The sequence below is a fragment of the Montipora foliosa genome, chromosome 11 (genome assembly GCF_036669935.1).
Source record: "Montipora foliosa isolate CH-2021 chromosome 11, ASM3666993v2, whole genome shotgun sequence".
Lineage (NCBI taxonomy): Eukaryota > Metazoa > Cnidaria > Anthozoa > Scleractinia > Acroporidae > Montipora > Montipora foliosa.
The window spans coordinates 45,653,757-45,672,446 of record NC_090879.1 but is presented as its reverse complement, the minus strand read 5'-3'; the positions used below and the strand labels follow the sequence as shown (position 1 = coordinate 45,672,446).

The following is an 18,690-nucleotide window of genomic DNA, read 5'->3' as shown; positions in this document are numbered from 1 at the left end:
CCTGAGTGGCAAGCACTTTTGTGAAAATGGAGAGGTTCGAAAAGCCTTTTTTTTTCCCATTTTGATCACGCGGCTAAGTTTAGGGGGGGACACTAAATTTTCTTGCGGTCATAACACGAAAAAATCTCGTCGGAGCCTGTGGTTCTTATTGAGAACTCTTGCAACTCAAGCTACCAGTTTGTTCTAACCTGCTTCTGTGCTTCTTTTAAAGTAATATCTGTGCACATTTGGGACGAAATTCGCGGGTCTTGCTTCTTTCGTGCGATTGTTCAGCTCACAGAGGTCTTGGGCGAAGACGTAGTTAAAGCTATGACACCTGAGGTCATCATTACAGGCCTGAAGGCACTCTGTTGGACTTGAAACGTTAACTCTCCTGTAGACAAAGCCCTTCAGCATCTTACCAAAGATGGATTCTTGTCTTTTACAAATTTGCTCGGAAAGTGCTCTGAACAACGTTTGATAAAACAAGCAAGCAACAATGATGTAGAGAGGCTTTACTGAGATCATCCTGGAGTGATTTTATACGGGGACTGATCTGCTGAACAAAAAAATTGAACGAACGTTTCATCGATTCAGTTTTTAATCGTATCTTTACATGGCTCAGAACAAAGACAAAATAAAATTGCGCAATAGTAAATAGCTTGTCTTGCGGAATAGTATAATTATATGCAGAATTATTCTGCCTTTATTACATTGATGATGATTAGGGTTTCTGATAGTCTACTTAACCATTTTTCAGAGGAGACCCCACTGAGCCCCGTGTGTTCATTTTCATTGGCAGCAATTTTATGTAATTGATTAACAATATGGATTTTTAGATCTACCACGGCGCCGACTTAAAAGGCGTACAGCACGTGTAGATAGAACGATTTTTTCTCTTTTGACCAATGATATTATTGTTTGGTGGCGTCGTATTTGGCGTAGCCTTCATCGTTTCTAATTATTTCGTGCGCACTCTTATCCAACATGCAAGAATAGAATAATTATTGTATTAAATTTCATCAAACGTTTAACTGGGGCCATTAGTTTCCACATAATCTCATAGCTTTACGGTACATGAGCTGATGACCGAGATTGAGTGAACCAAAATTTGTATTCACTAAAACAATGAATGGCGTTGAACGCGCGCTCTGATTGGCTAATCAAACTCCGAATATCCTTTGCTATTGATATATAGGCATAGACAGATTCTGTTCGACAACTTTTGAGCGACCTTTTCAATTCTGAGAAACTTTTTTCCAAAATGACAATTTTTGATATATTTTGCCATTTCAAATCAAACAATGAATGAAAAATCTTCTATAAGCACGATTTTCACTTGGATATCCTGTGGTTTATCTTTTATGTATGGATGTCTCGTTGAGTATACTGTGTTAATATTCCAAATATAGAACAGCTTCCTGTATAACTGAATGCAAAAGGGCGGAAGGTTTGCAAGAAAGCGAAGACCCTATTCAAATTGCTAGAGAAAATGGGGCAGAGATGAAGGAACCTGAAAGGGCTTCCATTTCGAGAGAACGTAAAGTTGCTAAAACATCGGGAAAGTACAAGGCAAGTAGGATGTCAAATCCAATGACCAAAACTTCCGTTCAAGACCGAATCAAGGAATGTCCAGATCATCACTTCGCTTGTGTCAAAGGGCAGCTACGATGCGATGCATTTCACGAAATCGTCGCTGTAAAGAAGAAAAATGTGCAGTCCCGAAAACACTTGAATAGCATCGCCAATATTAAAAGGGACAAGGCCAGAAGCCAAAGTATTGAGCAATGTCTGCAAAGGCAACCGGGTGATCTGGTGACGTAATTCAGAGGACTGGGGAGAAAAATTTTAACGCCGTATCCCACAAGCGCGCGCGGCCTTGAATGTTATTTCCGAATTCAACATGACAGGGCCGCAGGGGCGAGGTTAAATCTCGGCGGTTTCCACTTGAATGTTCATTCAGTAACAGGAAATGTGGGAGACACGGCATGGTCTGTTGAGTTTTGGCGATGGAAATACTGCAGGAAAATTGGATACAAAACCTAGGGCCGAGCACGGTTGTGGGATACTACGTTAAAATTTTCCTTCCCAGTCCTCCATATTACGTCACCAGATCACTTGGAAGTGAGTGGGGCTACTTTACCAACAGTATGCTAGTCTTTTGTTTCGAGAAGTATGCCCATAGTTTTACTGCAAGTACACACATGAAAGACATTATTCCTTCTGTGTTGGCAAGGGAACCAGAAAACGTCAAGGCTGAGCTTCAGGAAGTTAAAGAAGTGTCGGTTATATATTCGATGGGACTGCCCGACTTGGTGAAGCACTTGCTATTGTAGTGTATTATGTCCAGGAGGATTTCAAGCCAACACAACGCCTTGTGTGCCTTGAGATTCTTGCAAAGGCAATGAAGGGGGTTGAACTTGCCCAAAGAATGATGTCCAATATTGCTGTTAAAGCACAACTTCAGATCAGACATCGCACTTGCTGCAATGCGAAATGGTCCTTCAGTAAATGGGGCTGCCATATGGCAACTGCTATTCTTTTATCCCAATATTCTGGATGTTGTATGTTTCTCTCATACAATTGATAATGTTGGATCTCACGACTATAGCATTATATACTGGGTGAGTTTGCTTGCTCATAGTTTTAATGCGAAGTTACTTTGGAGGGAGAGAACTGGAAAGTCAGTGAAGCCCCACAGCAATACACGTTGGTGGAGTAAGTGGGAGGTGCTCAAGCAGGTGTCCGACTATTTTGGTGATGTGTTGCCGTTTCTAGAAAAAATGTGAATCTTTCCCCTGCTACCCGCCAAAATCTATTGAATATCTTTGAGAATCCTCAAGACCTTCAAGATCTCCACTTAGAGCTTGCTGCTATTGTTGATGCAGGTATTCATTTTGTTAAGTCAACATACAGCCTCGAAGGTGACGGCCCCTTGATATTTTCATGCTATGAACATGTTCCAGCTGTTGCTCAAGCAGTTGGGGTAGGCCACTACCCTTGCACCTTGGCTGTTGCAAGAGAAATTGCCCATGGCGATGCTGCCCTCCAAGCTAGATTGATTGATCAGGCTAAAGCATGAATCCAGCTGGGACCGAACTTTTTTCAAGAGAAATTCAGCTTCCAGTTCCGCAATATAGTGCGTGCATTCAAGGTAGCACGCCTTTGTTGTCCAGTTCAAGTTCAACTGTTGAAGCCTAATGCTGCAGCCCTCCAAGAATTCAAAAATGTTCCTTTTGTGGATGATAACACCATTGCTAACCTGGCAGCAGAGCTTCCGGTCTATCTTGCTGCTGCCGATGGTATTGTGGACTTGAGTGAGGCGTTGTGGGCAGCACGTCGTCACACCCTCCCACATTGGGCTTCACTTGTTAGGAAGTCTCTCCTCATTCAGCCCAGCTCTGCTGCTTCTGAAAGGGTCGTCAGCTTAATCATCACTCCGTCTTCTCAGCAGGACAATACCCTAGAAGACTATATTGAACCATTTGTAATGATCAGATACAATTAGTGCCAGAGAAAGGCATGGACATTTTCATTTGCTACTGCTTAGACGTCTTAAGGAGCCTCAGTCAGCCTCTTATTTGTTACAGTTTTTGTTCGAAATGAAAGGGAAATTTTTATTGCTATTGCTTGGACTTCTGAGGGAGCCTCAGTCAGCCTCTAATTTGTCCTAGTTTTCTTTCAAAAATAGTAGCAGCTGTTATCGTATATCGTATGAGTTTGATACTTCAGACTCCCAATTGTTAACACATCTCCAGCTCAGCCATTTGAAATGGATGTATACAATTGACTCACATGTTGCTAAGCTAACAAAATGGCGGACTAGTGAGTCTCTTTTTTTTAATACAACCATATTGATTCAGTATAATTATGCCATATGGTGTTTAGAATAATTGCTTGATCTTTTTTAGCTGTTGAGGGTAGAACCTTAATTCTTTATCATTTTTCGATAAATCAGACAACAAGACTGTCAATAAATTTTTTTTTTTTTGCAACATTTTGAAAAAAAACATTTGTGCCCGTAGCGAACGTTGCGCAAGGTAACAGTTTCGTTGTGTCTGTGTGGTGCTTCTTAAGTCGTTTGAGCTTCATTTTTTGTGTGACAGGGATCGAAGTGGTCTATTATACTTTTCCACAATTGTTCATCGAGAACAAGATGGAATAATTGCGAAATACTTAACGAGCAAGAGCGCTAGTTCTGTCGTGTCACGGGGCATCACACGTCACACGCCGTGGAATCGAGCGCAACAAGAAAAAATCCTTTGATTTGATTATTAAAAGAGTCGCGAACGGACGGTTTCATTTGGGTTAATTGACATTAGACCATGCAATGATCAGTGGTTATTCACGTTACTCACCACTAAAAAACTTCATCCCTTGGAATACGTTATATATTTTTAAAAACAATGGCCACATATATAATATTGTGTTTTCTTTAGTCTCTGTTTCGACAGGTACGCCATCGTGTCCGCCATGATCAAACCGTCAACTCACAACGCCCTTTTCATATTCGGTGCTGATTTCAGGGTTTATTTGAGAGGTTTGTTTCATTTTTTATTATAATCCATTTTGCTTACTTACTTTTTAAAGAAAATTCGAATGAACGCCAGCCTTGCCTGGGAAACTGATTCATGGGACATCTTTAGTTGATCGAAAGAACAGTGAGAATACTAAGAAAGGAACAAAAGTTGCACTCAACGTATTTCGAGAGTATCTCAAGGAAAGAAAGTTAGACGAAGAGTCACTCGTGTCATCGAAGCGAAGGACAAGTTGGCGAATGTATATGTACTGAAGAGATTATATGCTGAAGCCAGAAAAAAGAATGGCGAGCTTTACACCAAAGCTTCACTTGTCGGGATACGCTTTGAAAACTGTGAAATTCTTCTGCTTTGTTGATGCCTGGTGTTACTAAACGTTTGACTGTAAGTAAAATTTGAAGTCTACAAATATAATTATGCTGAGAAGGAAACCAATTGATTGGTGCCATTACTCGACTCTGCAGGGCAGCGCGCGCTTACGGATTCCCGGAAACAAAAACGAAAAACAAACTCGGTGATCTAATGATAAAACAATTATTGACCTCGGTTCTCGCAAAATACCGTGATTTGTCAGTTTCTCGCAGATCAATAATTTGCCTTAGCCTTCAGCTTCGGCAAATAGTTGATCTGCTCGCCACTGACAAATCACGATATTTTGCTCAACCTCGTCCAATAATTGTTAATTATTAGAGCTATATTTTACATTATATACAAACCATTATCCACTCATGAAAATTTTCAAATCTGCTTTCACGTCAAGTTTGGAGATTTCAGTCCACTAAATTGTAAGTGATTATTCTAGCAGCATTTACCATACTAAGCATTTCTGAACTGCCTTTTGCTATTTTTGGATACGTTTGATCAAGAATCAGTGAAACATTTTCACATTTTCTTGATGTGCATCACTCTAAAATGTGACAATATTATAATGACTTCGTATGACATGAGTGCAAAGAATGACTTTCCCAAATCATAGCTATACAAGAATAATTTTGTATAGCTTACTAAATCTTAAGGCTTTGCAGCTCCAAATTAGGACTATTACTGCAATAGCCCCAATGTAAATGTAAAATACATTTTAGAAAAACCTGGACTGACCCTTTTTGAAGAAAGAAAAAAATCCTGCGTAAAAATGAGAAGGGAAAAATATACCCTGCAGTGCACTGAGAAGGGGAAAAAATATCCTGCACACCACGTTTCTAGGAAAAAAATTTCTAGCTGACCAGAAAATCACCCACCGATCCCTCTCCACCCCCCCCCCCCCCCTCATCCCTTCAAAAGTTATATGGTCGGCCCCTTAGTGAAAAGCGTTTTCCAATAACCATTTGTTACACGCGCGCGAGCACATGCATCTTTACTTGCACCTGCACTACAAATTTATGCACATGTTAACTATTTGTATTTAAGCTGAATGTCGTAGAATAAAACTGAGTTCTTTGCTCGTTCAATCATCACACGAGTAACACATCTAGTTAAAACTATTACCTTTCACCATTAAAAACGCACGTAAAATACAGTTAACTTTTAAGATTAGACTAATAATCGCATGTCGTGTCAACGACAAGATTTTGATGGCAATGTTTCAGAACATTATCGAGAAATTCTGCATTGGCTTTTGCGTGAAATGGCGAACGGTAAAAAAAAAAAAGCATGAAAATTGTCTGGAGCCGCTAGCGGCAACAGATGAGGCAATTTCCATTTTTGCCAAAACGTAAATTTAACACCGTCTCTTGCCATTTTCCAAAGACGCGACTCTTGAATCTCTCTTATTATAAATAATGAGTTATGCCGAGAGTTTAAGGAAGCTCGAACTAGTTTCCACGCTTTTCAAAAAAGTGTACTATTCCGGAGAGAACTGCTGCTAGAACCTGGCTTATCATACAGCTATGAGTAAACACAAATATTAACTAGTTTTCTTAGGGTATTTAAGTGAGACAGTTCGTAAATATAACCATCTATAACTACTTCCTGAACAAACTAAAATAATTTTACCTCATAAAAGACGTAATCCGCAAAAAGTTACATTTCATGCCTTGTATTGAAAGATCTACAGCCACGAGATCAAATACAAAACCCGGTCGGCTGAATGCATGCAGCCAATGACAAAAATGCTGAATTTAGATAATAATTCCGTTTTTATCTTTGGCATTGTCTATTTTCTTCCCGCTGGTTGCGTAGTTGTGATCTTTGTAGTAAAATTACCCTGCACTTATCAAAGAACGCTATGTCAGTCTTCTTGCCAGGACCAAAATTCTATATTTCATGACGATCGCCTACGTAAAAAGTGCGCATAAACATTGAGCCGACAGTTTCCCCTTGCTTAAAGAGTTTGACAAAAAATGATTTGACGTAAACAAAGTACTAATATATTTGAAGCCTTGATTAATTTACGAGATTGTTGGGATGCAAGTCGACCGTCACCGTCATTATGCATGATTATTACTATTATTGTTATTTCAAGATGAAATTGAAAGTCATGTCCTACTGCGGAAAGGCAATCGGTATAAGCTGCAAATACGTTTGCAACACAATATTGCTTTAAAATCAGATAATAAACAAATAGATTCATTCTAAGGATTCAAATACAACAGTTAAACATCAGAACTCGACATCAAAAGACAAGACTACAAGATCTTTGTCGGGTTCATGAATTATGCATCACTGCCCAGGATATGAGTCAAATTGGCGAAGTTCTTATAATAATTAAACTACAAAGCTCCCAAGACTCTAAAAATTAACAACTAAAATTAACAACTCTTTGTAAAACCTTCTGAGACTAGTGCGAAGTTTAAGGCCAATTAATAAAGTGTTCTTGAGGCGTCGTTGTTAAATATGGATGATTTCGAAACATTGTTTTTAAAACATGGATAACGTATTTATTTTTTGGTTTCTTCGCGAAAAAGATGGCACAGTTTATACCTATTCTTTATGCCCACGCTACTATTGTTTGTAGCTCGGTGAAGGTGCTCGGAGCAGGGATGGCGCAGTGGTGAGAGCACTCGCCTTCCACCAATGTGGCCCGGATTCCCGGACTCGGCGTCATACGTGGGTTGAGTTTGTTGGTTCTCTTCTCTGCACCGAGAGGTTTTCTCCGGGTACTCCGGTTTCCCCTCTCCTCAAAAACCAACACATTTGACTTGATTTACTTTCATTGTTAATTTCGGTTTACAGTGTCCCCAATTAGCGCTCCAGCGCTAGAACGACTAGACACTTAAATAAAGTTCCTTTTAGTTCCTTTCCTCGACTGTTTAACATTACCTTGCTCCATTTAATGGTTGCTGATCATCACTGCCTCGTACATTTGAAAAGCTGATTAACAATAGATCCGAAACGTGAAAAGAAGTAACGAAAATCGATTTTTCTTGTCGAGTAACAAAATAGGGCCGCGTTGTAAAAACCAGACCGCTGTATCACAAAGCCTTCAGCAATCAAATTCAAGCCGAGATTTTAAAAGTAAGCGAGAGAAAACGGAGAAACGGGGGACTAGGGAACGTGGGGGGCGTGAGGACTTGAAGTTGGAGACATAGAAATTCAATTGAGCACTTGCGGACGTGGGGACTCGGGGACGTGTTGACGCATATTTTAGAAATGGTAGAACATTAGAAAAGTGATGGGGGGGGGGGGGGGTGGAAGGGGGTGTAGACGGTGGGGAAAAAACCAAAAAAAAATTCATGCAAGGGAAAATACCAAGAAGAAAATTTCACGCAAAGAAGAAGGTAAAGAAAAAAAAATTCATGCAGAAGGAAGTGCAGAACGAAGTCCAATTGTGAAATGAGTGCAACTTAGTCTTAGTATTGTATTGTATTAGTCTTCAATTTCTTCCTCGGTAGACCACTCATCTATGACTGATCTCTCTTCTTCCTCTTTGTTTGGTTCTTTCTCACTGCAAGTTGGTACACGTACTTGTTTTTTTGCCCTTTTTTGCTTTCCTTTTTAGTTCCTTCTGTGCATTCCTCTTCTTTTTCCTTTTGCACTGTTGCTCAGCAACAGTGCTACCAAATTTCGTCCTGCACTGCTCCACTAAAACCTCATAGGTGTTGAAAATCTCTTTGATCTCTTTTGAGACATTCTCAACTTGGACCAGTAATTCCTTGTAAAATTTGTAAAAGAATTTTTTGATGATCATTATTTTGTTTTTGAAAGTGGATTTGAGGGAATCAGGAGTGGATGTGAAACAAAGAATGGAAGTATTTGTGACTTTCATGCATTAATTGAGAATTCGAAGGTGTTGTTGAATGGGTGGAGTGGGATGGTAGTTGGACGTATTCAGCCACCAGTCCCAGACTATTCTTGTGAAGGGGACTTCCACTATTCTCATCCTGATGCTATTTCATTAGGAGAGATAACAGAGAAGTTTGGTCTCAAAATAGAGCATGTAGTAGACGCCTGTACAAGGAAGCGAGATGAGTTCTGCCCCCTGAAAAAAATTAGATGAGTTGGTTTCGTCTTGTGGCAATCCAGAGTTAGAATTAAAATATAAGAAATCAAATGAGTCTGTTTCTGTTCATGCCAGTGTAACAGATGCAAATGATACTCTTGCCAAGATGTTGGCATCTGTAGATGAGTATGTTTCCAAATATACCGGAGAAGATCTAAGGGATGCTGTTGTAAGTGAGCTGAAACGGCGTTACAATGCCAAAATCAAAACATTCATTTCAAAGAAGACAAATGCAAGTGCCAGAGCAGTCGAAAAGGCAAAAACATATGTTGATTTTGATTGGGCAAAGCTCATTAGAACAAATGAACTGGAAAACCTGTACGTCTCCCAGCTTGATCTCTATTTAATGGCAGATTTCAAAGGCAAGCAAGATTGAAAATATCAAAAAAACATTTTTATTCATCTGCGAATCAAAGGAGGAAGCATGCATCACATCAGGAAATTCATGTGGCCCTGCCTCAGACTGGACAAATCAAAGAAGCACATGTTGTACTCCAAGTTCCTCCCTGGGGTGGTAAAGTCACAGTGCCGCATCAAGGGCTGGTCAACCTTGTGAACACCTGTCCTATAGATAACTTCTTGACAGTATTCTATGCTTTGATGAAGACACGTAATAAGGTCTTCCAGTATTTATTAAGATCGCCAGAATTGTATGCTATTACACTCATTAAGATCTGTGAAATGTTCAATGATGCAAACTTTGCGGAAGGCAAATGTGAATGGCTGAAGTTGTTTCCTGGCCGATTTAACCTTGCGCAGTCAGTCCAACTAGATCTTTGGGGAAATGAAGAGGTTCTATTTGTTTCAAGGCTTTACTCTGCCTTAGAGACATCCTTTACCAGCACATGTCCATCTCCTCATTGCCCATCTGGAGTGAAGCAGATTTCTTCCAAAGCAATTACTCTAAGGTAGATGTAAATGGTTTCATTGTTTTATTGAGCTATATGCATGCTATTATCCATCAGTTGGGCACGCCGGTATAATTGCATGTACCTGCTTGCATATCCCTTTTATTGTTAAACATGTGTAATGCAAGTAATGTTTTTATTACCTCCACAACTTTTTAACTTGTTATCCAAGAACCTCACGGTTGGATATAAATACAAGTCACATAAAGTTTGTTTACCATGAGCTGCTGGTTTCTTTATATTTTAGTAATCCAGGAATTCCACCACCAAGGTTTCTCCAAGAGTCTCTGACACAGTGGATTGAAACAGACTCTCAGCCAACTCGGTGTGGACAACGTATGCACACAGTCCCGCCTGGCGCCTTTCACTTCCATGGTACTTGCTTTGTGCAAGACCCCGTTGGTGTCCAGCTTCTGTGAGTACCAAGAGTTGTGCTTGGAACATAGTGTTGTGTAAATGTATAGTATAAAGTAGTTTTGTGTTTTGGCCTTTCAATGAAACTACAGGATCTTTTCACTGGATTGGATCTCTTTTAATTTAATGTACGTGCACCTGTCATAACCAACCATAGCAGGGAAGTGTTTTCTTGGCTCAAAAGCAGAATTTGTATTAATCGACCAAACTAAATGTTCAACATATTAAAGGAAGCTATGTCCCCCAGTCCTTCTTCAATAAATCATTAAATGGCTTAGTTTCATTATTATAATCAATTACATGTATAATTATAGTAATTTTTAATTATGTTATGCCGATTTCTAGCCTGTTTTTGAGAGCGTACCTATGCATATGTCCTTTCGTATTCATCAAAGGCAAACCATTTAATCCTACTGTGCTGAGATGCGCACAAACACCAGAAGGACATTTCAGGGAGGTGCAAAATGTATCCCACCATTCCTTTTAATGTCAGCGGACATCTTCGCCCGTCAGGGCACTTTGACAGAATGCAGCCAGCTACCAGACTATCTGGAACTCTCACACGAAAGGTGAGTCCTACATTTCTTTTCTTTTTTTTTTTATTAGTCAAATGTAGCGTAGGTTCATTCAAGTTATTACAGAGCACCATAAAAATTAAATAACTTTTAACAATCATATTAATATTTCAATTTTACTAAACAGGTACCTTCTTTTTGTATTGTCATTTTGGAGTGGAGGGCACTACAGAGGGGCTGTGTTGGTGAGTGGAGTATGGCATCATTATGATGGGCTGTGGGAGAGGAATTCCAGAGGGCAGGGACTGCAAAAATGTACAAGGAAGCCACTCCTAGTGGCTTCCTCCTCTCTCACTGTGTGTACATTTTCGAAAAGATTTTGCATTAAAACGTGGCCTGTATCCTTTGATCTGTTGTGAGTGTAGAATGATTTATAAATCACAAAAACATAGATAATGAATCAAGATTTCACTGTTAAAAAAGGCAATATTTGTTTTAAAAAAAATTTCGTGCAGGGGGTTTCACCTGGAAAAAAATTCCTGCACAACAGAATATTCAGTGCTAAGTACCATATTTGGAAACCCCTCGCTCCAGTTGATTTCGCACGAGAACATTGCTGGTATTGCGTCACGGTGTTCTTGTGAACTGATTGGGCGAATGTTTCTCGCTTGTTGTTCCAAATATGGTACTTAGCAAATTGAATATTCAGAAGCTTGTTTACCAGCACACGAGGGGCCGTTACACGTTTCAACCCTTATGGGTTTCTGATTAATGGTTGTTTTGAGCATTTTCGAGGAAAAAGTTGTTGGATTTTTTAGGAATATCACGTAACACAAAGACAACTACGAGTGAAATGCATAATAAAAATGAAAAGGCCAGGAGCAGAAAATGAACGTACTTTCAGATCTTTGCTTGGGGTTGTCCAATTATTGAAATTCAAGGCTCGAGCTGCAAAACTGATGACCTGAGAAATGGTCATACCAACGTTTCGTTCATGTTGCCTGTGCCAAATAAATAAGGACCTAATGAAATAGAATTTGAGCCTTTGTTTCACCTAAATAACTCCACTTTGTAACTTGATAGTAGTGTGATGAATGTCATATTTTAGTGAAGACGAGTAATAAACTCACTATACCTCTCTTTCACATTGTACAAACGAGGAACGTTAAACCAGGGTACAACGCAAATACAATCAAAAGACAAGGATTTTGTGAAATATGATGAAAAGTTGAACAAATGGTAAAAAAGCGTCGTCACGTTCTTTAGTCCTCATGTACCCACGTCCCCACATCTCCGTCCCACTTTTCGACAAAGCCCAACAGGAAGTAAGTTAAACACCAGCTTATCGCAAACTCCTCATTGCCTGATTTCATACGGTGGGAGCCTGGCACTAGTTATCGGTTTTGCCGGACGGAAGTGAAAAAAGATGGCGGAAATATGACAGAAGATTCGCCCAAAATGGTTTTTGCAGCATTAATCATAAAAAATCATAAATGATGATTGTCTTGAATCTCTCAACACGAAAAACTTGGGAGAACTTGGTAATAGTCTTCGGGACTAAAAGTGCACTGATTGTTTCAAAAATAATTACCATTTAAAGATGACCCGGCTTTGCTCGACAATCTCTGTCAAGAAGAGCTTTAAGGCGACAGCCCTTTCGATTGGAGATCCCACTACCAACAGCTGGATAGAAATGCAATACTTCCCTCTTTCCGAAGATTTCAATAGACGTTATCGGGAAAAATCAGTCTACTAGACGACAGGGAATGATAGGACAATTTCGCAAAGCTCATCGAATGTTTTCTTCAAGACGAATGAAAACCAACAAGGTTTTCAAGGATGGTAGTTAGTTTTTTATCAAGTCAAGCATATTAACGAATTTTCGTTCTGAAGTCATACGAACTGCTACTGTCTTGTTCATCGACAATGTTCCTAAGAAAGGTTTTTGCGAATGTGCTGTCGGAAAGTGTGGTCTCTGTTGTCATCGGTTGTACTACTTCATAACACGTAAAAGGCTGCTCTTGGCTTTAACCTGTACACAGAAGCCGCTCAAAAGTGGCATCGACCAAATTTAAAGAAAAGGAAAGAAGCAAAAGCTAACTTGAAGGCTGCTGCTCATATCAGCAAATATTTTAGAAATTAAAAATCAACAAGACAGGTGAATCAAAGAAAAAAAGTTGTGGTTTGAGATGCAAGTGATGAAAACAGTGACTAACTGAAACGAGATATTTCATCCATGGGCTCTCAAGTAGTAGATGGCCTGTCTAAATGTAGAATCAATTTATCAAATCTGAATTTTCTTAAAACTCTAGAGAAATTAAAAAAAAAAGTCAATCAGGATTGTATTAACATTTGTCCTACAAACATGACTTCACAGAACTAAATCCCCCAGCTATAACCTAGAACAAAACTGCAACATCTGATGTTGAGGATACATGGCACTCCTCATTGATAGCCAATCATTCTAACAACTTAAACCAAGAGAATTGCAAACTAGGGCAGCCTACTTCAGAATGTCAAGAGCAACAACAACAACAAGAGTAAATATTTTGTGCAGATAAAACTCAAGAGTTGTTAAGATGAGTCAGACTAAATACAATGATCTACAATTGAAAGATACATTGATGTTCAACAAAGCACCTCTGATTGCCATGGCTTAACCTGAGGACTGGTATTAACAGCAAGTAAGGCTACCACCACCCCTGGGTTTTCAGGGAAACAAAGAGTTTGATTCATCATGGTTTTACATAATTTCTAAACAACGTTGATGAAAGTAATATAAATGTAAACCATACAAAGCAACACAGAAACTTTAAAAGAGGAAACTACTATGAAAAAAAGCTTTAGATCACTTTCAGCAACTGTCTGGTAAGTCAGTTTATTCTAAACTGTTAATAGTAATACAATGCTCTGAAATTTAGCAAATATGTAAATTACCAACAAATCATGCATTTAATAATCAAATATGAATCCCAGTCAACAGTGATTTAGATACACATATACGAACAAAAACTAACGATAAAAGAGTCCGACGTTTCGGCGACATCTTGGCACCATTGTCAAGGGAAAGTAAAATAAATATGTGATTTCAAGAGTATTAACTAAGAGTTCAGAGTCATTAATTTGCATAAGTTAGACAAAGACCTTAGCACGAATTGAGTCTGATTGTACATTTAAACACGGTTGTAATTGTTTAATGAGTAACATCTCGTTAACGAGACAATCAAACTTGTTCTGGCATTTCTTCAACACCTTTTTAAAAGCATTGCGAAGATCATCCGGAACCATGCCTGGGAGTCTATTATCGCACTGACTGGAATGGGAATCATATATGTAAATACAAAAATTAATGAAAGAACCATTTTTGTACAGTCCGTTTTCCTTTTTAATTCCCTGGATGGTTATATGGAGTACTTTTTTCCAGGTTAGGAGCATATTCTTTCGTGAAAATTGTGTCTGGCAAATGATTCTTGTTCTCTCGTTTTCCCGAGCTCCAGTGACCGCTGCATATAACATGTTTTCTCCAAGTTTTCGTGCAAGTAGCAATCTACAAACTGAAGTTCACTTCCGTCCGGCAAAACCGATAATTAGTGCCCAGCTTCCACCGTATGAAATCAGGCAATGGATAACAAGCCCGGAGCATCAACAGTATTGGGTAATTCCGTTCAATCTTGAAAGCGGTTTAACTCTGACAAGGCGAAAAATAGACGATGTTTAAAGATCAAGAGCCCGTGTAAGATTTTAAATACATTAAACTTTGTGAGTCACTTGTGGAGTTCGATTCCCATCCTACCAAGAGATTAACACTGACTGACCAATAACTTACTAACATCTACTGGGCTCCTCAGCAGCCAAGAGGAAACAAAGAGTCTATAGCTTAGACTACAAATTGTTATATAACTCAAGCGTTTGTAGAAACTTGTTGCGGGCGACCAAAAGGAGCTCGGTGAAATCTTTAGTTCATTAATCATGAGTTGTAAACTCGAAGCTGGTGATCTGGCCCGGGGTTCCTTTATCGATGATATTCTCTTAATTGATATCACAAACACACGACCTAATGTGGAGCAGGGATGGCGCAGTGGTGAGAGAACTCGCTTGCCACCAATGTGGCCTGGAATTCGCCGCCATATGTGGATTCTTTGCAATTGGTTCTATTACTCTGCTCCGAGAGATTTTTCCCCTCTCATCGAAAAACCAACATTTGATTTGATTTGTTCAGTTAACTTGCACGCTTATTGTATTCTCCCCAATTAGTAGAGCGCTCGTGCTCAGCTAAATAACCTTGAGACTTTAGGTAAAAAAGATAAAGTCCTTTTACGAGCAAAGTGACCCAATACGATGGAGCTTATCGCCGGTTTCCATAGCATGAGGCGACTTAGGAGTATTTCTACTCCCCCCTGGATGGGACGCTAGTCCATCGCAGGGCTTAAATAAAGTTATTATTATTGTTATGTCTTCAACCTTCCAAGCTGGATACCAACTTTACCTGATCCTGATTAGAAAAATGAAGGCTTCCGGTTCTCCTTGTCCCTAAGATCAATTATCAATCATTTGTTTTAAAAGATGTCCGTTTCCTCGCACCTATTTATCTGAAATTATCCGTACAGCTTGGTCAACTGGATCCGTCCCAAGCGAATGGAAGAAAGCCTGCACAATCCTTATGCGCCAAAAAAGGAAACGCTAATGACCCTGCTAACTTTCGTCCCATTACTCTACAATCTGTGCCCTTAAAGGTTTTTACCTCGTGCCTTCGTAATGCCATTTTCAACTTCCTTGCCTCACTCGAATTTGGAATCTTTACTTTTAACTTGTTGTTTAACGAAATTTTGAATAGTCATGCTCCTTTAAAAATTCGCGATCTAATGGCAACAAGAGATGGTTGAAAACGTAAGTTCAAACAAACTAAAGATCCATTGGCTTGGTCTATCTACAAGAGCTATTGCTGACAGCTGAAACGAAAATCTCGCTTTGCTGAAAAGGAATTTATGGCAAAACAAATCAAAGAAAATGAAAACACCAACACCAATATCATGTGGAAAGCAATTCGTAGTTGTATTCCTAAAAAATTTGCTTCTCACAGTTTTTTTTCAGGGGTGTAAATACTGTGACCAACGAACCTTCAAAGTCTCCACAGAGGGAGCACTCGGGTGGGACACGAAGCCGCACCAGGTATGCATAAATTTCTACAGAGCGCGGCGACGGAAATAACGCCCACAACCAGCCAATGTCCAGGCGATCGAGTCAGATATCCCAAGTGACAGCAGTACACCACTCGGGAGCAAACACACACCAACGACGTCGGAAACGTTCCCGCCGCAGACACAATGAAAGCGCTAGCTGCGCAGCAAGCAGACCCACTCCCACCAGACTGGAACATCACATCTTCACCAAAGGTGAATGGAGGCGGGCCCTACTCAGGGACCACCCAAGAGTGCCCATCACCATCTTTGTTGACAACCCAGCCAACAGCACGGACGGCCAAGTCCATCGTAACCAGGTAACCCTATCAGCGATTGCAGACACCGAAGTGCAATCCGACCTGTGGTCCCTAGAAGAGTTCCTCGCTTTTGAATTCTCCCGTGATGACCTGCACCCCATCAGCTTGAGTCTGGCATCAGCTAACCGCTCTCCCATTGGACTAGAAGGTGCTTTCTACGCCAAGCCTACCGCAACATTACCAAATGGCAAACCTACGTCCAGTCGTTCAATGGTGTACGCGAGCAACTCGGTCAGAGACATGTACCTATCCTACGAATCGTTGCTCAACCTTGGCCCACTGCCAAGGGACTTCCCCTCTCCTGAGGGAACACAGAGCCCCAGTGAGACAAACATCCTCAATGAAACGACGACCACCGCCAGTGGGTTCATGAATGATGGCTGCGAAAGACCACAGACCTCTAGAGGCTGCACGTGCTCATGTCCCCAGAGGACAACCCCACCATTGCGTCCTACTGAGCTGCCATTCCCCTGCACCCCAGAAAACAACCAGCGGATAGGCCTGGCTTCTTGAAAGGTACGCCTCATCAACCTTCAACACCTGCCTTCATCGGGCATTGCCATGCATGGACAGCCCACCTATTGAAATAAACGTGGACCCCACTGCCACACCGAAGGCATCGCATACCCCAGCAACCATACCCGTCCTCTGGCAGAAGAAAGTGTACGAGGACCTCCTTCGCAACGAAGCACTCGGTGTAGTTGAACGTGTACCGTATGGAGAACCATTGACATGGTGCCACCTCATGGTGGTGACCAGGAAACATGACGGCTCCCCCAGCAGAATAGTGGACCTTTCCTCTCTCACTAAATACTGCCAACGTGAAACGTTCGCCATGGAATCGCCTTTCCACCTAGCACGTCAAGTACCAAAGGACACTTGGAAGACGACTGACGCCTGGAACGGCTATCACAGCGTTTCCCTGCGCACATCCCATCGTCTAGCGCTATACAAGAGCACCTCAAGGATTCCTGTCATCCGGGGATGGCTACAATCGGCGATTCGACGCCATCCTTTCAGAGTTTGAACGGAAGGAACGTTGCGTGGATGACACCATCCACAACGACACAGACTTGGAGCAGCATTGGTGAAGGACCATCGACTTTCTCACACGGGTAGGACAGTCTGGCATCTTGTTGAACCCGGATAAATTCCAGTTTTCCCAAAAGAACGTAGACTTCGCGAGATTCAGGGTATCGGACACGACAATCGAACCCCTCCCAAAGTACCTGGATGCCATTAGAGACTTCCTCTCCCCAGCATCCATAACAGACGTCCGAAGCTGGTTTGGCCTTGTCAACCAAGTGACAAACTATGCACAATTGCGTGACACAATGGCACCTTTCAAGCTATTCCTGATCCCACGCTGCAAGTTCGAATGGTCCCCCGAGTTGGAAGCGGCCTTCCAAACGTCAGAGAAGACCATTGTCGAAGCCATTCGTGAGGGCGTGGAGATCTTCGACTTGAAAAGACGTACCTGCCTCTGGCCCGATTGGTCCAACCATGGCATAGTAGGATATTTCCTACTCCAACAACATTGCAGCTGTCCCTCTGGAGTACCCGATTGCTGCCAGGGGGGATGGAAAATCACACTAGCAGAGCAGCGATACGCGGTCATTAAAGGAGAAGCCCTCGCGGTGTCATAGGGCCTCGAACAAACGTGGTATTTCACCCAAGGATGCGACAACCTCATCGTTGTCACCGACCACAAACCGCTGGTAAAAATCGTCGGTGATCAAACTCTGGGTGAGATATTGAATTCGCGCCTCTTCAGACTACATCAGAGGACACCGCCCCGTACGAGACAACCAAGCCGCCGATGCCACCTCCAGACACCCGTCTCCATCGGACTTGGGTCAAGATCTCTCTCTTGGACCTCCAAGTGACCAAGACTTGGCCGAGTCAGCACTGGTGGCCATCATTCGCAGTGACGCTGAAGAACTCAGAGTCATCCCATGGTCCCTGATTGCTCATGAGACACCTGCTCGAGACTCAGGGTACCGTAGACAGCCGCGACCCAGCCCTCGCAGGACTATCGCCCATCTGCGTATCAATCTATTCACAAGATGGAGTACTGATGTACAACGACCGTGCTGTGGTACCAGCCTCCCTCCGCCACAGAGCCCTCCAGCGTCTCCACTCGGCCCACCAAGGAGTATCCTTAATGGAACAGCGCGCTAGGGCTATATTCTACTGGCCTGGCATGTCAAAGGACATCCAAGAGACGAGAGACTGATGTGTCGACTGCAGCCGCAACGTGCCATCACAAGCAGCGACACCTCCAATACCCTCAACACCACCATCCACTCCATTCCAAGAAATCTTTGCCGATTCTTTGATTACGGTGGCCACCATTACCTAATCGTCGGAGATCGCCTCTCAGCCTAAGTGGAAGTATTCA

At 41.5% G+C, this 18,690-nt stretch overlaps 1 protein-coding gene and 1 pseudogene across 1 annotated transcript in view; one reads left to right on the top strand and one right to left on the bottom strand.

Annotated features, from left to right (window-relative positions):
• The window catches only part of LOC137977211 (uncharacterized), a 14,155-nt gene extending 7,423 nt beyond the window's left edge, over nucleotides 1–6,732 (bottom strand). Inside the window, exons 1-2 of the mRNA XM_068824474.1 lie at nucleotides 6,510–6,732; nucleotides 189–538 (exon numbers count right to left, since the gene is read on the bottom strand). Of these exons, the coding sequence (XP_068680575.1) occupies nucleotides 189–507 (319 nt within the window). The 5' untranslated portion in view covers nucleotides 508–538; nucleotides 6,510–6,732. The remainder of the gene's footprint in view (nucleotides 1–188; nucleotides 539–6,509) is intronic.
• A 688-nt stretch (nucleotides 6,733–7,420) lies between these two features.
• Nucleotides 7,421–17,935, top strand: LOC137977210 (uncharacterized; annotated as a pseudogene).
• Nucleotides 17,936–18,690: the final 755 nt, after the last annotated feature.